This window comes from Lethenteron reissneri, chromosome 17 (assembly GCF_015708825.2).
Source record: "Lethenteron reissneri isolate LAM-NWPU_2019-01 chromosome 17, ASM1570882v1, whole genome shotgun sequence".
NCBI classification, from domain to species: Eukaryota; Metazoa; Chordata; class Hyperoartia; order Petromyzontiformes; family Petromyzontidae; genus Lethenteron; species Lethenteron reissneri.
Genome location: NC_083795.1, coordinates 1,219,044 through 1,240,561, shown reverse-complemented (window position 1 = coordinate 1,240,561; position 21,518 = coordinate 1,219,044). Strand labels below are relative to the sequence as shown.

At 44.9% G+C, this 21,518-nt stretch overlaps 1 protein-coding gene across 1 annotated transcript in view; it reads left to right on the top strand.

Annotated features, from left to right (window-relative positions):
• The window catches only part of LOC133343259 (dysferlin-like), a 173,064-nt gene that overhangs the window by 61,591 nt on the left and 89,955 nt on the right, over positions 1-21,518 (top strand). Inside the window, 2 exon segments of the mRNA XM_061552707.1 lie at positions 9,771-9,941; positions 11,758-11,900. Coding sequence (XP_061408691.1) covers positions 9,771-9,941; positions 11,758-11,900 — 314 coding nt within the window.

Below are 21,518 nucleotides of genomic sequence, written 5' to 3'. Positions count from 1 at the left end.
GTTCAATTCACCCATTACCTGCACTGATCAGCCTGAGCAGCAAATTGTGTTATTGTTTTACTTTAACATTTGACGCTTCAAGATGATTAAATTTCTTGACGTATATCCGCAGTTTCCCTTTCAGGCAAATGTCCCGGCGCGTTCCATCATCTGCACGATGAGAGCTGCCTGGCAGCTCCTTTTTTCCTTCTTGTTTCCATGACAACTGAGGGTTTGAGCAAGTGGAATCAATACTAATACCTGTCCATTGCTCAGGTGAATATAGTTTTACCATCAGCATTAATAAACTGCAACAATTATCTACGTATTTGAAATATTTTGAGTAACGCGTCTTCTTTATAGCGAAGAGCAGGAGAAAGAGGGAATTGGTGACATTTGCGACGTAACTAACGACAACATTGTAAGTGCACTTTACAAACATAGCGTCTCTTCTTTTTGCTGTCCTGAAGAACGTTGATGCTTAACAATATTCGCTACTTCCTTTTCGAGGACAGCAGTGTCTGTTGATGGCAATGGTTATATATATGCTCCAAGCGTGGTGGTGTTTCATTCAGACGCTGTCGCCTCCACAGACCTGGTTTTCACCTGAGGACGGCTACTTGCGTTGTGGCCGAAACGTCGTGAGGATAATTTTATTATGTTTTATTTTTATTATTTTATTACTTCCCTTCTACGTGACTTTACCGAAAGAACCAAGAAGATGAATCCCTGCAGTCACGAAAGCTTTAAATCGAAATTTAATGGTTGTAAAGTTGTAAAGTGTGTTCAGCATGCACTGAAGCTCTACAGCACGAGCAACCCAATCCTGGAAGCGTTGTCAATGTCTAAATGTGTCAACGTGTGATTTCTTAAGTCGCGTGAACCAACGGGAAGACCATCTTGAATCCGCAGCAGCTTTGTAATATTGTAACCGCTCAGTTGAAGGCGATACGTATTAATAACAAACAAAACAAACGCGGTATCGTAAACGTAGGAAGAACGTCCAGGGGGGGGGGGCAACTCTGACAGCTCTCCTGCGGCATCTGGAGCTGGCCTCCGTGGTATCTCCTGCTGGGCATTGCTTTAATGCCACCATAAAATGCTCAAACCCTGACAGCTTACCCCAGCCATCGCGTCACTTGTTGTGCCAGGACACGTTCATCGATTATTTACGTGGTATTTACGCGAGCGCGTGCCCGCCCGTCCGCCCTTTACTTCTAGAAACCTGGTTCTCGTTTTCGGATGGGAGGTGGCTTCTTGGAAATGCTGTGGAGGGGGTGAAGGGATGAAGGAGGTGCTGGGGCTGGTGGGGGGGTGGGCGCTTTTCCCCGTCGCGAAATGCGAGCCATGCAGCAGTGGCGGCGCGGTGCTTAACGCGCCCTGATTGATCACACCCGAGCCGCTATAATAGTGCATTTCAGCGCGGTTGGGGGCCCGCCTTTCTTAGGCAGATAATTAAAGCAATCACGGCGTATGCGGCCGTTCGTCTTTGATCGTCAGTGTGTCCAGGTGCCGGCTTGCAACCCGCAGCGTGTGTTTTCAATTTATCGCGTGCACTTCGGGCCTTGATCTAATGGGCTTGGGTTGGCCATGACCTCGGCTCTAATGGGCTGGCCGGACGCAATGAACACTACAATTAAATTCAGTCTTCCTTATTTAGCCAGGTGCAAGCCCATTAAGGATCATTATTGTTTGTTTTTGACGGCAAGCTGGTAGACTTTGCTTTGTAGGGACATCATAAAAATGCACCCTTTTATGGTATGGTATGCCAGTTGTCAGTTAAAATGTCTTCCAAAATTGTAAATAAATGGTTATGCTGTAGATTAAGTAATTGCCAGTGCTTAAGGGTAGCTGACGTGTTAAAAAGATTGCATAATACTCAATAACGCCGTTGGATGAATGGAATTGTGGATGGAATCTGTTGGCGATCAAATTACTTCCCATTGTGATTGGGTCCAATTTCATCCACGGAATGTACTTCTCGTAGGTGTGACGTCTCAATAACCAACTATATCAATGTTAAACCTTCTCCCTGAACTATCTCGGATTCCCTGCACGACACATCATTGCACTGGGTAGTCTGGAGCAGGGGTCAGCTATTTACAGCGTCAGCATCCATTGTGCCGATACTGAAACCAAAATGCTGACGCTCACTAACGACCGCGAAGCCCAGTATAGGAAACCATAACAGTAATTGAATGCACCTTCATGACTTCTGATTATATCGGAGGCCCTTATTGGTCTATTTTTTACACAAAAATGCTTTCATTAAAATACATATGTATATATTTCCAGCAATTAAAATCCCAAATGCGTTCTCAGTCGTGCTATGAGACAAATCGATTTTCTTTGTTACTCATTAGTTGGCAATAAAAGCAAAAACAATAAAATACACATTTTAATTGGAATGCATTTTTTCACTTTGCTTGTTTATTTGGGATTTTAATCGTGCTATGGGGGGTGGGGGGGGGGGTCATGCAGCGACCCCAACAACGGAACACTCTGGGCCGTCAGGAACTTCAACTCGCGTCAGGACTTCTAGAGACGAGGACATGACGGTACTGCGATAGCAATCAATTCAATCGGCCCTCATCACCCGGCACTCAGCAGACATGCATTTTGCTCTCTCAAGAGCAGTTCACTGCATGACTGTCAATTGTTGTGTCTGCAAACTGGAGTCCTCAAAGTTGATTTCACATGAACGCGATCATCAAGCAAAGTTTACACAATGTGGTAATATTATGCATTGTTTGGTGGCGGGGTTGAGACCATTAATTCACTCGTAAAACTTGAGAGCTTGGTTTAATATTGGTGCCTGGCTGGATTTGAATCCTGATTCTTCCTCTAACTTGCCGAGTGCTCGAACGTCATCTTATTCTCCCGAGCTACCTGACTACATCCCTAAGGTACTCCCATTTTAACATTTAACTGCAGTTTACAGTCACTTTCTTTAGCTACTGCAGCAGCAGTAGAAGCAACATCACCAGCAGCAGCAGCAATGGTAACATCATCATTACCATCACCTTCATCATCATGATGATTCGCATAATCATCAATACCATCATCACAATCAACATTACTGTCACGATGGTGGATTGATTGCCAAAATAGCTCAATGAATCGGGCCCCCTGTCTTTGGCGGTTGTGTGGACAACTCCACAACTGGATTTGGCCCCGGACTCTGTGTGAGTGGGGCTTCCCACCCACCTGGTCGGCACTTCTCTGCCTGCAGACGGCATTTACCAGCGGATTATTCCATTACGCTCCCTACAATTCCTCTTTTCAGGTGTGAACAATCGAGGGAAATGATGTGAGATGGTAATGCAGCGCAGTCGTTTGGCTACCTCTGTTGGCAGTACTTGCCATGAGGACTGTGTAAAGGCCTCTAACATCGTGCACTGAGGCTCCGTGTGTTGGGCCAGCTGAGGCACATTTGAACGATCGTCTAGAAATAAAAAATGTTGGAGGCCTTAATGTCCCATCAATCATATTAACAGGTGGGAGTAGACATGCAGGTTCATGATCAGTTGTCCCTCATGGGAGGTACTGCGATGGTCAAAATTATCTGCAAACCTTCATGCAGTCTTGGAAGATATGCTTGTCTGTTTAGAAAGTACAACAGATAGCCTATATCTGTTTAATGTTTCCGTAACTTAATTTGTAACTGTACGATGATAATTCTAACTATAATTTGGCCAACGCGAATTGCGCTGCAGGGAATGTATTATTTAACAACGATGTAAGTGTGTTCAGTACTTTCTGTTTTTCACGAGACAGAACAAAAACAACACACAGCTGCTCGACTTGATTTAACTTTTTTTTATTTTGTCACTTTGGCGACACCAGGTCACGAGACTCTTCGTCCTGGCATCTTTGAGTTTCACCTCATCTGGTTAAACAAAATCAACCTGAAACTTGGCAGATTGTGGGCAACAAAATAAGAAATATGTTGATAGATTTGGTAGCGTTTCCTTGCCTGAATAAATAAAGAACAAATAAAAGTGCGTGGGTCTTCTAATTGAGGCTGTTGCGTGGCATTTGTTTTACGCCAAGCCCTGGTCCAGTTCGAGGATCTCTGTAAGAATTCATGTTTCTTGAATCCATTATAAAACAAAAATGTCGAATGATCTCATACAAGACCCTCCTGAAAATGAGTAATGAGAGGCGTTCTTGTTTAAGCAAACAAGACGTTGTTGACAACATCGGCCAGGCTAGCGGTGGGCAGTGCCACAAACTCCAGTGTTGTACATTGCTATGCTCCCGTGTCTATGCTGCCAATCTTCTCCATCCCACGATGACCAACACGGTGAAGTAATGGTCAACAAATCCCACGCCACCTCCCCACAACGACCGCTCAGCACGGTATTCATCCAGTTATGTTATATAATAGCTATATTACGTTGAGCAATAATACCTACCACCTCTAACAACAGCCCCTGTGGCAATGATGCTGTGTTTCCATTACCAATGGGCACGCATGCCTACACTGTGCTGGGCATTACCCGATTCTTGGCCCAACGGTTCAAACGCAATGTGGTGCTAAGGGGCCAGTCCCTCCCGCTCCATCCGCTCGTCCTCTCTCCCCCCTTTCCCCACACGGCAGAGGGAAGCCATTGTAGAGAAGGGTGATATAGGTTGCACTATTCCGAGCCAATATCTACGATTTTCCTGCTCTTCGTTGTGCATTCTGTTTAACAACAGCACGGTGCTGATGTTGACGAGAGCGAGGGAAGCGAGTGACCACGCCGCTCTGTTGCAGCCCGCGATGCCGAGGCCGGTTGAAAGGGCGGCTCTGGCAAAGTGTCGCGGATCCCCGGGGAAAGGGAGCCCAGCCCCAGTAGTTTGCATGCGCATTCTGGACCCGTGCGCACGTGACCCCAGGGACGTCTTCTGTTCTTCACCTTTGATGATCCAAAGGCAGCCACACACGAGGCGGCAGAACGGCCAACATAGTCACATTCCATCAGGAGGCGTTCATCAATTCTTGGCCTTTCCCCATTGCATAGATGCTCATGGTATGTGCTGGTGATTTTTTTTATTTATAAGGCCACCTCGTCTTAATTATCTGGATCTTTCTATTCTCGAAAAAAAAACTTAGAAGCATCGGCTTTTAGTTTTCTAAGGGTTACATGTCGGTTTCAATTTCCCTCGTGCTAGCGTTCACTGTCGGTGGGGCATGTTTATAATGTGGCACCGTGGATGCAGAGTTGATGGACTGCAGAATGATTATTTACATCACACAGACACCTAGACCGGAAGGCAGATGTCTCATGATATTGCAGTACAACAAGTCGGCTGCTAAGTTATCTCTGTGGGCTTCAGAACGTTACTCATCCCACAAGCGATAGTACACTCGAAAAGCAATTAGCAAAACATACCATCCGGAAATATCATCAAACTCCTGAGACTCAATTGAGGCCTTCTTGGTTGAATAATTATTGTTATTGGGAATAGATCTATCATAGTAGCGATGGGTTCATTACAGATTCAGACAAAACACTGTATCCAAGCAATATATGACATCCACTTATTTCTGCTGCATAATAGCATACATTCTGCATTTAGTAATCGACTTGCACATTGTTGCAAATGGAAAAAACTTTATTTCAATCAGCTGCTAAACTTTAGAAAAGGTATAGATATATCACGCTCAAACAAAACGTGAAGTGATGCTCATCTCCAGCGATAGTCCTCAGCCACTGTGGCAACTTTAAATAGCCTATGGTGAGAGACAGATTAACTGTCGGACATCCACGGCTGACTTCCCTCCAAATCGATGTAGCCCTGATTCTGACACCTCTGCCGAAATAATGAGCAAAGTGCACCGTGATCACGATCTAATCTCTGACCTCGCAATTGGGTAGCCTGCTGTTCTGCCATCCAAGAGGTATGAAACTACCGCGCCGCTAAAACACGCGAACACCTTTAATGAGCATTCGTTCGCTCAAAAGGTCATAAACAAAAAGAAATGTTCTGACACTTTTGAAAACGACCTTGAGTGGAGATGTTGAGAGAGGCAGTGACTTGGCCGTGTGGTGCCGGTGCGTTCGCCGCTCGTTGCAGAGGTTCACAGCTAAAACCGAGCGGCCGCCCTGGTTAATACTGCAGATATATTATCCAAATAATACCCGTCGTTTGACTCACAGTGGATTGTTAAAGATCCTGTGATGTTATTAAAGAGAGAGTAGGCCATGGAAAGTTCAGAAAAATTTGTAATGCGTAGCAACTGTTTTGATATGACCATTTTTCAAAACTAGACGATATGGCATTTGTGGATATTATCTAATACTATGTATCGTAGCATTACCATATCGCGGCCCTCCTACTAAACAGGTAGAGAGTGGAGGTGGTTTAATTGTTGCACAATTGAATCGCGGTGTGATTCATCTTTCTGGAAGGGTCTTGGCTTAACTCGTGCCTTCAAGAGTGCCACGGTGCAGTGCAGCCAAACATACGTGTAATGACAGGTTATTAAAAGTTGTACGCAAGCTGCATTTACAGCAGTGTTCTTCACTCATTTTCAGAGGGGAGCCACTCTCGCCGATAAGACGTCGTCAGCGTGAGGGCCGCCAACACGTTTGAAACCATTGGGGGTTTGACAGCAGTACGATGATGACGATGATGGGGCGGTGTTGTCACTCTTTGTGTACTGTCGGGGGCCGCACGTCAGGGGCCACGCTAAAGGCCACCAGGGGCCGTCAGTGACCCACGGGCCTTGCAGTGCAGAACACTGCTTTACAACATTTCTAAATACAAACATAAAGTGTGGACGATAAGGCCTCCTGGCAGCCTTGCCATCTCCAGACAGTCCACGGTGGCACGTCTGGCTGGAGTCACGCCACCTCGTCCAGATCCTCCTTGTGATCGCATGCCACGCGTGCTGTGCCGTGCCCGCGCGTTGCCCAAAAGCGACGCTCACCCTTTTTCATTGCGATGATTAGGCAGTCGTGGTGAATTCCAGTGGATGATGCCTCTTGCACCGTCCTTTTGCAGCTCTTCTTGTTCTCTTGAATGTATTTTATTTATGTTGCCTGTTTATTTTCTCTGTTTGTACGTTTTGTGAACGGCGGCAGCAGCTGCAATTTTCATCTGCCAGTGGATTGACCATGGATGATGATGATGATGTACGTACGTTGAACTTCTTTCGCACCGTACGTAGCCACCCGTGCTAACTGGAGGTGTAGGGGAAGGACAATAAACTCAACACACAAAAAATCAGTTCTTAAGAAATTAAAATGAAAATCGTTCACGAGATATTTTATCGCAATTATATCCCATTTTTCACTTTCAGTGACACTTTCAACGGCACTGGAGTATAATTTCTGTTGGGAATGCTCACAGTGAGTGTTGCGTCACTTCATGCGCCCATAAGATGGTTGCGTACGCAGGTATTCTTTATAAAGTTCATACGAACGGCCTCGAGCCACATTTAGAGAATGGCACAAGGGGAGTGGTACAGCCAGCGCCGTGCCTACCTGACCACCGTTGTCTCCCTCGTGCTATTGTTCACACACCGCATGTCACTTAAGGCTGAGTCAACCGAATGGAGGTCCAGCACAGGCTTAGATACTACCTGCCACTGAAGTTGGCAGCTAAGCTAAGAAGCAAACTCAATTAGTCAGGATCACTAATCGCTGTGCTACTGCTCTCCAAAATAATTGCTCGCACAAAGCACTCACCCACGCCATGGAGCCAAAGGCGGAATGTTTGATCTTGGTCCGTAGCCCCATTTCTGCTTTGTCTGCTGGACCCAGAAGAAGCAGCAATGTGGTAGATGTTAGCGTGCTTCGCTGTGCCTGCTGCTGCTGCAGCCGCTGCTTTAATGGAGCAGTCATTTGTCTATTTCATGACCGCAATTCATCATTTCTGAGGATTGCTCATGAAAACGCACAGAGGCAGTTCACGCACGGGGCACAACGGCGCCGCTCCTGCCTGGGGAGGCGTGAGTTGACGCCCCGTGGTCACCCCTTCCCCATCGTCGCGAGGGCAGCCCGCTCCACTCTTGGCCATGGAAATAGTTCCCCTGCCACTTGCACTCTCCCTTGCTGCTGCTCAGTATCTCCCATAGGCACGTGGCACTGGACCTCAATCGGTCTCGACTGCATTTTTTTCTTTCTCTTTGGTAGAACAAAGTTGGTGAGAAAAGGGCCAAAGGGCCAAAAGCATTAAGCGTCCAGTAACAAACCGGACCGTCAAAGTTGCGATAGATAAGAGTGAACCACGCTTCTTGGATAGAGCAAGGTTATTATAAAAGCTTGCGGAAAAGAGACAAAGTGAGGGAATGAAAGGTTCGAGCAGTGCAAGAGGAACAAGCGGGTCCCATAGGCCTTTGCTTCAATCACTAAACGACGAGGAACTGCTGTTATAAAACGCAACAATAATGAAACGGCAGCGAATAATGCTCGGCTGTGCCTCCTAGAAAGTCAAGTCGTGAGGAGTCCAGAAGAGCTGTCGGGAAACGTCTGTTTAAAGTCGTTGTGCATATACTGTAGCGCTTTACAGAAAGGGCCAAAATAATATGGAAGTTACACAGCAACACGACTGCATACATGATGAAATAATGAAACATTGAACCGAAGAACGCCTTCACAAATGATGTATTTGAGCTGTGCTCTACGATGAAAGAACGAGCCACCCAAGACTCAGGAAGCTGAACTATGATATATGTCCTCAGTTTCCCTGCAAAGCCCACCTTGTTGAGTTTGTATCAGCGAGCTAAAACTTCGCCCTTCTGTTATTCTTGGTAAATATGTAAATATAGTTAAATATAGGTCACCATACTTTTGGGTTCTTTCGGTAAAGTCACGTAGGTGAAAATAAAAATAAATACAAATAAAATGAAAATAACTAAATTTACTCATTTAAATTTTGTATTTTATTTTTATTTTTTTTCACCTACGTGACTTTATCGAAAGAACCAAAGAGTATGGATCCTTGCAGTTACGAAAACTTCTAATCTAGAATTATAGGCCACCACGTAGGAGAGTGAAACCGTGACCACTCGGCCATGTGTTTTCCACTCTCAAACGCGACCATCACTCCCTCCACGGTTGGTACAATGCGCACCATTTGGCGAGACACTCTGCACCCACTCGGTGAGAGGTCAAGAGTCGAAATCATTCGCACGAACTGGGCCCCACCATATTAATGTAGAATTTCCACTCCTGGATTAGGACCACTAATTTCACTGAGTCCCGTCTAGTCCTAGACATGATAGATTTTCTTTAAAAAACACAACTGGTTTTGTGAATATATATTTTTCCCACTGGCTTTTTTGGAGGCAGCAACTCTGCAATACAATTTGATACATATCGTACCTATGCTTTGTATTTCCTTTACATACAGGTTTTGCATCAAAGTGTGTATGTAAGGCTTTCGTGTTTAAATCATGAACACACGCACAGTCGCGTATGAAGACGTTTCTCTCCAAAAATAACGCGTCCCTTTGAAATTGGAGTCCGCGTGTCTCTGGATGGAACCAACGCTCTTGACGCCATGACTACAGAGCGGCCGCTGCTCAGCTCAGTGTAATGCCAACTCTAAACTCACGCTTGCTCCCTTACACGCACGCGCTCAGTGTATCTTACATTCCTTCAGGCGTGGATCTCTGCTTGGTCCACAACTCTCGGCCCACAGTCATCACTTACACCGACCACCACCCCCAGGCCCCAACTTATTACCCTCAAGTCGTGCTGAATTCCACGCCGGGTGCCGCCCTCCTCCTCCTCACCTGCAACCTCCACCTGCCTCGTCTCCTGCTGAACCCTCCCCCCTGTGTCGCCCCGCTGCAGGGTGTTCGAGGTGACGTGCGTCCTGCCCCTGGAGAAGGACCTCCACGTGGGGCTCTACGACTACGACCTGCTCTCCCGCGATCAGAACATCGGCGAGACGGTCATCGACCTGGAGAACAGATACCTCTCGCGGCACGGAGCGTGCTGCGGCCTGCCCGCGACTTACTGCGTGTGAGTACGACATCTCTGTCTGTCCGCCACACGCGCGCTGTCGCTGTGCTCGGATGCCAGTTGTGCTTCTGCGATCGTGACGTGGGATGAAAGACGCTCTCGCAGTGAGCATCGCACCACCTTGTGTGAGTGCGAGAAAATGCCCCCCCTACGTCACAGAACTACTCCTGAAGTCACTTCACGAGTCCTCGTTATCTATCTGAGAGCTGGGATAAATCGATTAATGTGGAAAAAACAAGTTGAATAAGTTTGGGTTTTTTTTGTGTGCATTTATTGCTGGTCAGGCTGAGACAATCAACTTCATATCCCTGCAATCCATTTATCACCCTTGTATCACTTTTTGTATCTCTCTTGTATCTGGCCTTCTGTTTATCTATACCCCACTCCCTCCCCTATAAAATGGTCTCTCTATGTGCATGGCTATCTTGATATTTATTCTTCTTTCTAAAACAACAATTTTTCTCCATTTGCATCCCTCAATCCTGCCACCTCGCATTTCATCCGGGTTCCTTTTTTTCTCTTTCTCATCTTCTCTTTGACTTCTTCACACTCAGTCTTGTGTGTATATATGTAAAATATATCATGCTCTACGAATATAACAACACTGTTGACTTCTCACAGAGTGGTAATCACCAGGTGGTATGCATTTGACCAACTCCTGAGGGATGATATGGGAAGAGTTGATCTTGACTGGAATTTGAACTCGCAAACCCACAACTGAGAGCACGATGCTCCATCAACTGGGCTATCCCAGCGGACTATCGAGGTGAAGGAAGGTTTATGTTGTGAATATCGCCATGGGATCTTTAACTTTCCCAAACATACTCACGAGCTCCAGGAGCGCGTTATTGAGGCTGGATTAAACCGTGTGAACCGTGGGCCCAGAAAGGCATTCATACTGATTACTGTACCACTTAGACTTAGAAAAAATTGTGTTTTCACTTATATCAATGAGCATTGGCGTGAAAGGTGGCATTGCACAATCTGCAATTTAGCAGTTTCAAAGCCTGGTTGGTAAATCACGAAAAGAGCCATTTGAGGTTATACATTGTATTTTGTTTGAAATGATCAAATTCAGTTTTCCAAAATCAATCTAATCCTGCCCTTGGTAACCTCTTTATTTCTGCATGTGGACCAACATTAGGTGTATTTTTTACAGTTTTCCCATTTTATTCCTCAAATACGTTGTTTAGGAAACTTGTTGTACTTGACTTTAGTTCTGCTCGTACGTCACTACGCCTGAGAGGACGGCCACTGTGGAGTTAGAACGATGGGATCAATTCCTGCACATGAGATGGGCCAGGCCTTCATCCAGCAGTGAGAAGATCATGGCTGACGATGGTGACGATGGTAACGATGGTGACGATGGTGATGATGGTGACGATGGTGATGATGGTGATGATGGTGACGATGGTGACGATGGTGATGATGGTGACGATGGTGATGATTTGATGCTCAACATTGTTACCCATGGCATGTAATCCAAAACTTTGGAGACAAAGGGCTGGAAATGTCCGAATATCCCAAATCCGCTGGGCTGCGAGGTGTCCCCAAGATGTGTCTTAACAAGTGAACTGTTGAACCCATCTGTAGGAGACCGTTGAATGCTTTCCCCCTCATTTGTTTCATTCTTATTTCTGGATAATGTCGTTTTTCTCACACACTGAAAAAACAACCTCCCTTGTAAAACGAAACGTCCATCTCAGTGCACGACCCTACCGGGAGAGAAAACAAAACAAAGCGGGAAACTCTGGCGAGGCGACGGACAAAAGGACGAGGTTAGTATGAACCTCCATTGCCGCGTGCCCCTCTGCAGCTCGGGTCCCACTCACTGGCGGGACTCCCGCCGGCCGAGCCAGCTGCTGGAGGACCACGCCCGGCGGCACAACCTGACGGGGCCCCTGTACCAGGAGGGCTCGCTCACGCTCGGGGACGATGCCTACACCCTCTCGCAGTTCGGTGAGCGGCACCTCCGCGCCATCGCTGATACCGAGCGTCGTGCGTCAGTCCGATGCGGACACGCTCTCTCTCCTCTCTGCCTTTTTTAAAATTTTTGAGCTGCATTATGTACGCCGGTGTCACACGTAGGCTTTTCGCGGCCAATATTATCCACGATGGAGGTTTGTTGGGTTAGATCGCGTGAGATATATACGCCGTGTGCTGGAAAATTCAAAGAACAGTACATGTTTATTGATATTTTCTTATATGTCGGTAACAAAGAATACGACATTTATAATTTTGTGTGCATTATTTAGGAAAGCATCACTTGTGCATTGAGACTTTTTTTCAGGAGGCTCCGGCTTAGGACGTTTGGCAAATTCCCTAAAAAGTGCTTTGCACGTGAGCGGGAACGAGTAACCGGAGAAATCCCGCACACGGGAGGGGACGACGCTCACAGCGCTCCTCTTTCTGATTCTTCCCTCGCGCCGCTCCACTTTGGAATTCCCTCCTCCCATCGTCTCATTTTCCTAAAGCTCTTAGAACAACCTTGCTCAATGGAGGAATCGTGTTAACGCTTATCTAGTACAACGTTGACGGTGCTGTTTGTTGCTTTAAAAACAAGAGAGGTCGCAGACCCAACTGCCCTGTACTGTCTTCTCGTCACCACTGCGCTGTCCATGTGATCGCAATGACAATATTCTCGCAATGCCAACACCTTCATGTGTTGCTTTACAATTCAGAAGACCACACGTCTTGAGATTGCCTACATCACGAAATAGTCACTGATAAATATTGGCATTACCTTGACATCGTTCCAGATATTTCCCTTATTGCCTGGTACTGGACAATACCTTTTTGTTTTATTAATATATTTGATGGCTCAATGAAACTAACAAAAAATCTGGAACAGCGCTGAAATCTACGGGCCACCTGGTAGGCCTGCAGGTAGGAGTCTCACAGATGCCATGATGTCTCCATGATCCAGCCATTATAAATGTGGAACATTTCAAACCAGAACTTTAAATTTTGAGGTAATTAGCTCACAAGCTTGGTTCTCATTTATTTGCAAGAATAGGCCAATACCATAGATTCGATTCCACATTATTATGGCAGGAGGTTGTATATCAATCAAAATCCAACGAACATTAACTTTCCACAAACGTGGTACATATTCAAGCCACCACAAAGGGATGAGCCCAGTCGACCTCTGACCGATAATCGAACTCCGATCGAGATTAATCAATCTGCCACAGCGGCATCTGGCCGGATAACAATATTTCTAAGAAGAAAAAAAAACGGTAATATTTTGTCGGCACGGTTGATTGGGACGGTGCATCCCAACCGTCGCTGGGCCGGGCGAGGGTTAACGGAGGTCACGAGGTTCCCGCTCGGAGTGAGGTTCCCACTCTGGGTCTCGTCCGGGAAATCTGGGCTGGGGAATTGACGAGGGCAGCAGGAATGCGGCATGCGCGTTCCGGGAGGCTCGCTGGAGCGCCCGCGGCAGCGCTGTAAAATGACACTGTTTTTGATGTCATGCCATAATTGGGCAGGCCCTGCCCTAATGGATTGCTCGCAACAGTGTAACGTGAGTAAATAAAGGCCGTTTCCAGCCAGAGCCTCCGCTCGCTTGGGAGGATTCTCATGCTGCGGCACACGTGTGTGTGTGTGTGCGTCTGTGTGTGTGTTTGAGTGCGTCTGTGTGTGTGTGCGTAAAATTAAATACGAACTTGTGTTTGTGCATTCTTTCCTACATGTGATTGAGTGTATAGCCGTGTGCACTTCAATTTGAACTTCATGTGTGTTGCGCAGATTTGAGATGCAAGTCTCATTTAGGCGATGTATAAATAACAATTGTATTCCATTGTAGTGTGAACATGGATGTGTATGTGAGCATTGGCATAGCAGACACTAAGTCCACTGCACTCTGGTGCAGGTGATGTGTTTCTGATTCTTGATAATAGACAGCGACTGTGGCAGTTGCTATCTGGCGTAGGCATCCCCTAGGTTTACTCAGAGTAAAGGAATAACCATAGCACTGTTGGTTGAAGAGAGAAGATGTTGCTGGGCTACAGTGCCTACAGCACTACTTGATAGGTGCTCGCTAACAGAATCTATGGCACTATGCAGCAATCTGGGGAATCTTTGTAGTTGGTGTTTTATGTACCCATCATGTGTGTATCTACATGCTAAGTGCCTGTGTGCGAGTATTCGCCAGGGCGTGCGTACATGAGCTGCTCGCGCATGGCACTGCGAACCCGCCGACTCGAGTTCGATTCCCGCTCACGACCAAAAACAGCGGCGAATATGTAAGCTGGTCTTGGGCCTTCCCTAGTTCGACTCAGCCTCAAATGAGTATATGATGCCGTGTGAAAGCATCAGCATTGGGGACACAAAGGTGGCCACGAGTAGTGTTGGCCACCCACCCCCCATGTGCTGTGCCGGCCTTCACGGGTGCTCTCGTACAGGACTTTCTCCAACAGTCTGCTGAAGGGCACGTGGGCGATCTTTGTCTTTATTAGTCGCACAACGATGTTCGTTCTACGAGTTCGTTTGACTCCTGTAGCCACTCGAGACAAATATTTACACAATGTAGTACTAATAATAATGACGACTTCTAAAGCGCCGTAACATGGCCAGCCTTGACAAGGGCTCCCCAATGTGTGTCATGTACATTAACATTGATCCTTCTGAACCTACATTGCAACAATTCATATACTCACAAGAGGGGGTGAATAGTTACAGCCATATAGCATCATCCATATGCCAAACCAGAGCGTCTTGTGGCAGGAGTGGTATAGTATCATCAAGTCAATTCGGCTGTACCGGCTGGGCTCAGTCAAAATCCACAAAAGTTATTTTCATCTTCAGAGAATAAAGCAAACAATCCATGGCAACATTTGCACTTTAGTTTCGAGTGCACAGGGTTCTGTGAGTAATTCACATCATTACTGAACAAAAAATAATGAAATGTGAATACACAAGTAAGGCCTTCCGCAGATTTCTGTTGGACCTGCAGTTGACCTGACTTCAAGGCAATGCATCACCCTAATGGGAATCATGGCGTTAAGAGAATCACTGCTCAAAATACTTAACGTCGTAATGATCCTAATGAATTAAATATATCATTATTTTGGTTATTTTTAGCTGGCTGCGTTTTTTTGTAGTTGTTGCTGATGCAGCGCTGTAAAGTAAAACGACGCTCGTCTGGTGGAATAACTTTGTGGGTTCCTCTTTGTGGGGCAAAGAAGCAGATGCCCTTCCTGAGCAACCTTGGGGGTGGATATGTGGCTCAGGGTGTTAATTCCTATGTCAGAGTAGAACACGAAAACATTGATACTATATCGTTCCTGTTAAAATGTTCTTAATGTGTTCTCATCCACTCAATTGACTGGAATTAATCCAATTAGCCAATCAGGATGTGATTCGATCTTGCCTTCCTTGATCGCATCACATCGCATCGCATCACATCGTTGTGCACGCTCTGTCCGATCACCAAGTCTGATCCCGATGAGATGCAATCCTGACCTAGAGGTGGGCGTGCAAGATGGTGGTAGACAATTCGATATATTGGTGGCAGACTAGAGGTGAGGTGAGTAAGTCTCATTGTATTTCAATAATTTAGAAACTCAATGAGACTAAATTTCTCTTTGGCAAGGGAGATCCAAGCTGGCAGCACCGACACATATAAATAGGCATGTATGGCTACACATAGAATAGTGTCTGTTGTATTCTATTTTATAATGCGTAATTATATAAATAGGATTGTCTGGGTCATCATCATCATCACAATCCATGGGCAGATATCCCATAGGTGTGCCCTGCACTGTGTGGGTATAATTAGATAAATTAAGAGTGTAGATGATGTTGGAGAGAGAGGCATACTTAGATCAGTTTACAGAAGAAGGGGTTATCATTGTCTGAATGGGAAACAGAAGCGAGGTTTTCCAGCTCGGCTCCGAAAATATATATCTTGTTGAAGCGGCGATGGAGCACAGGGGCAGCGGAGAATAGCGCAGAGAGTATGGGGGATTGAAACTTGTACCAGAGTTCAGCACTGGAGCACAGACAGAAAGGATGTTTTTAGAGCAAAATGCAAAACATAGACACAACTGTGAATGTTTGAGATACAGAGCGCTTCTGAGTGCGAGATCTGAGCATGGGCAGAGCACGAGGCCTCCAGAGGCTCTCGTAAATCAAAGTCCCCCGCTTGTTGAGGATTACTTGGCAGGAATATCTTTGTACCGATTCAAGTTTACGGGTGTTATGAGACTGCTCGGTGTGCCAAGCAAACGGGTTGAACCCTAAACCTTGGCACGAGATCCACTGGTGCAGGTTTATAGCTTAAAAGCTGGGGTCGGCATGTCGAAAGAGCCAATTCATCATGCCAGGATTTTTTTTTGCGATGCCCTGCAGCGTGTATAGGTGGCAGTGGAATTTAAACCATCGAGTTCTTTTCAAATTGCCTTGGTGCAAAGCACATTAGCTGCTAGATTCTCAGTCTACATGGTCACATACCTAAACACATTGACTGTTAATCTGAGCCTTACTCTCAATCAATGCAAACCTGATTCCATCCGTAATTAGCTTAAAGTCCAACACTAATCTTAATTTTCATCAGTGTATACCATAACATTGATTATAATCGCTGTAAACTCTGAATGAAATGTGAGCCTAAAAAGAAAATTGTAAATGTAAACATCACTCCATATCATTTTCAACTTGTGTTCATTATTTAAACAACGCTCTGAAACTCCTTATGGCAAGAGCCTCACATCGTTTTGAGGAATTGCCTTGAACGATGATGTCACAAACGCGTTGCTGGAGTTGCCTTCAATGTACCTTGGCGTAACCAGCACGAGACGCCCTCCTTCAAGCTCTCTGAGGAGTGCTTCTCTACTGCATGCCACTTACCCATTGTGTGCACATATAACTGGCAGCCATCGCTGCAAGGCTAGGTGCAATTTAGTATAAATAACCAATGTATTAATAGTTTACCACAATCATCAGTAATCAGCTTGATACATCAGCATCGTAGCTGCCTAGATTTGAACCTAGGGCCTGAATTGTGTGCGCCTCACTGCTCTAGAACATGCATTTTGACCGCCCTGAGATGCACAGCCATCTTTTACCGTATGTTTCACGATGCACCGAACAGTCAAGAACCAGATTAATATTTACAATATAACCATTTTTCTTCAAATTTTGGTGAGACAAAAACCAAACCCCATAAACATCGCAAAATTAAAATCTGAAAATGAAGGAGTGGAAACTCCACAAAGCACGTGAAGATGATTTTATTTTATCTTAGGGCATTGTGGGATATACCTAGAATGACATTCAAGCCTTAGCAGAGCCTTAAATGAACACGGATTTTTCTTACTTTACTTATTCCTACCCGAAAGACTTAATGACAATGGTCGAGTTAAATGGATTCCATACCATTAATGTGCATCAAGGGCAGAAACCTCTGCTTTTCCCACCCAGCAGCCTCTCCAGAGTATAATGACACACAGATGCCGCTTGCAATGAGGCCTGGCAGAAAATAGGGGCTTGGGTAATTTAAGTATATAATGGGCACGTGTGTGTGTGTGTGTAAGTAGGTAAGATACAACAACGACCTTGACTCCAACTGGACTCTCAAACGTGACAGAATTACACCTCAAGTGTTGCATAAACTCAAGTCCAAGTCTTCTTGGTTCTTTCGGTAAAGTCACGTAGAAGGGAAATAATAAAATAAAATAAATTAAACATAATAAAATACAATTCTCACGACGTTTCGGCCACAACGCAAGGACGGCTGCTTGCGTTGTGGCCGAAACGTCGTAAGAATTGTATTTTATTATGTTTTATTTTTATTATTTTATTATTTCCCTTCTACGTGACTTTACCGAAAGAACCAAGAAGATGAATCCCTGCAGTCATGAAAGCTTTAAATCGAAATTCAACTCCAGGTCCTTCAGTTAAGCAAGGAGGAGCCATTAAAATTCCTAATACAATAAATGAAACATTGAACACTATAGGAATGATGGTAGCTTTTTCAACTATTTGGCCGATATCACTGATACAAAATGGCCTGTGCTTGAAAAATGTATAAAATGGTCTTTAAATTTGGTATCTTTCTCAAGATTGTGCCCTTCTGTCATGAGAGACAACGTGTTCATTCCAACAAAACAGGTCTTATGGCAATGCACTGAAGTAATCTGGCTGCCCTGTACAACACACAACACTTTGATATATAAATCATCTCAGAATAAAACATGTGTTTTATACTGGAGGAATCCGATGAGCTATAAAGCTCTTTTTCGGAGACCACGCTGGATACATCTACACAGGTTGAAGATGGTTTTTACAGCAAGGCATGAGGGGTATAATTCTCGGGCCAGAGAAGAGATATTTAAAGCCAGTCATGGGCAGAAGAGAAGAGGAAAGTTTTGAGCCTGAACAGGCAGCTTGTCTCAGCTGTGCACACACATTCATCTGAAGGGAATTCCAGGCCTCAAGGCCAGCAGTAGAGACAGAGTGACCTCCCGTCAAATAAAGGATGACTGGGGGTGTTGACTAAAGGTATTGGTTGCTGGATAGGAGGGCACGTGAAAGGACATCGATGATCTTGAACATGGTGACGGCAATCTCTTGGTCGATGTGGGGTGGAATTTGGAGCCAGCAGACACATTTTGGATTCTGAGGTGGTCATTTTTATTGGTGGCAGTTGAGAAGTCAACATGCATTGATATATAGATAAGTAAGGGTAAATGCAAAAAACCACGGTAAGTCTTCCAATTATATTAAACTGTCCCCCCCCCTCCTTAATTGAATCTTATCCGGATCTGATTACCAAAATGTATTTTTATTATGGACGAAACGGTTTGACTTATGGCAAACCTTTATTGATACGTCACAAAGAGCGCCGTTTAGTATTGGGTAAGAGAGGTCAATACAAAACAAATGTAAATTCGGCTCTACAATCTCATATCTATTGTTTACCTGTGTACAATCTGAGTAAAGATGTCGAATTCATCGTTTTCCTCGCCGACGTATATTGCGGTCACATGGGCACTGAGAAGCAGCTGATAATTAAACAGGTATACGTAAACACACGTTTACTCACTTGAAAATGTTTTCTTGTTCATGTTTTTGTTTTTTGTTTGTTGTGGTTGTACCCGATTCAAGAGCCGAATGGCTCACAGGGCTATACCAAATAAATGAACTTGAACTACTCATCTTTATTCACCGAAGCACGGTTAATCTGCAACCCAGATCTTGCATAAAAACCATAACACGTGTGACAAAGCATTCTTAGCGGTGATCGTTAAAAAGAAAGTAACAGTTGTAACGAAGCATAGACTCCATAATCCTTTTCTATTTATTTTTTATCAAATGTTGTCCCACTTGGGCTGTCGGTATCGCATCCTAAGGTGAAGAATCAATTTGAAACTCTCACAATAGCAGTTGATCATCCCGTGATAGAGAATTGCCCATGAAAGGAGACATATATATCACGCTTCTGGCATTTACATTCTCAGAACTGGAATCGAGTCAAATTAATTACGAAGCCAAATACAACATTGTGTTTTTTGTGCACGCATTGGTGAGCGGGCTGAGGCCATCAACTGCCTGCGCTTGAACCCCCGGTTTAATTGCAGGCAGCTGCCTGGATTCAAACCCAGGATCTCGGCTCTGCCAACTCAGTCCTCTGACGTCTGAGCGACCCGGTCAACCTCTAACTATATAAATACACGCAACACTAAATCATAATTAATACGAAATAATCATTAGCGTCATTGTGGAAGATTATACGTAAGATTATAGGGAACAAAATAAATAAGCAAACCATATGAAGGAGACATTGTCTGAATCTATTCAGACTTGTAATATTCAATTGCGTAAACCTTTATTGCCCCTCATAATTTATAACAACCAAATATATATAGCTGAATGTTTCCGTGACTTTAAAACATATTTACAATATTTTTTATACTGGTAGGAACATCCTGGTTACACCAGCCCACAGGGGATTATTGTGTCCGTCGTGCAGGGAGGGGCTGGGTGGGGAGGGTGGGGCTGGGTGGAGAGGGTGGGGCAGGGTGGGGAGGGGAGGGGCTGGTCACTCCGTGGTACCCTTATAAAACTCAACGTTTAACCTACTCACGCCGGCTTGTGCCCGCCCTCACAGTCGGGCATATTTGCGGAATACACCACGCCATCGTTGACCCTGGCCATTGACCGAGCAACCCAACGTTCCTACCAGCTCCCTCCGCAGGAATGTGTTTTCTCATGAAATATTAGAAACATGTGATTGATTTACAAAGCCAAAAGCCCCACATTTATCGCACTCGCAATTAACTCAACGTGGTCGTTTGTAATTGAACGTAAACATAAATCTAGACGAAAATCTTAATGATTGTCTCTGTGAATGTGGAAATGTTGCCACGAAGAAAACAGTGAGTGAAGCATCATGGCCAGTTGTTCTTGGCCCCCCCATACCCTGAGAATCCATACCCAAACTCTGAGCGACCTAATCACACCGAGGACCGGGAGGGAACGATCCTGGGATTATATATTGGGCTTCTTCACGTGATGGATCACTCGGCTACACGGCATTATGATCCAGGCCCACGGATTCTTTGAGCTGCACTGCCAGAACAGCGAACACTAACCCACGCCACGTGTGCGCGCAACTTAGCGTGGCCTCTTCCCATTTCAATATAAACCATACAGAGCACAACTAATGGCAAACAGCTGCTTCATGTAGTTTAATAGTATGTGCATATATAGTGCACTCTAGTAAATATTATATATTTAATAGTAAAAAAAAAAGTTTTGGAAATCTCACTTGGTCCAATAAAATATATTATTGGCATATTTAATATATATAATGTTGTATTTAATGTTGTATTTACAGGTATTTAAGCAACCTAACCAAGGGCACTTATGTGGTGCTCCTGAGAGTCACGTGACAATTACTTTCCCTTGCAAAGAATTTGACTCGTCTCTCGAGTTTTCGTCTCAGTTAATCAAACAAACTTACAAACACAAACGTAGCATTCACTTATTGTTTTCTTATTACAAAAAATACAACTCAGGTCAAACATCCAGCGGTGTGTGTCACTGCACACGAGGTGTGCATCAATACAATGAGAGATATTTGTTTGTGTCTTTAAACGGACCTGGTCATTTCGACGTAGAAATATGATGAATTGTGAGCATGGCCACAACATCGCGTTGTGCAGATTGTCATGCGCATCACGAACTGGTACCAGACATTGCCAACGTGCTCCAGCTATAGAATGCAGGGTGGAAAGCCTTGCTGCCCTCGTAATGTATTTTTTGAGGTGTCAACTGTCCACTCACAGAGTTGCTGTCATATATATTACAGATATTAGTGCCCAGTAACAATGCAGATTAAACTATTGTTTCGAGTCTGGCAATTCTCTAGGCCTGCTATTAAGAAATGTAATTGGCATGTACCTATACCTGGTCACGTAGCTCAGCAGTAGAGCAAGCGGTCCACAAACAGAAGATTGTGAGTTCATTCCTAGTTGGAGCTGACTCAACCCATCATACTTCTGGAGTCGATAAAATAGCTACCACTTTGCAAGGAAATAAGCAGTGGGTGTCATATGGAGGGGTTCATCC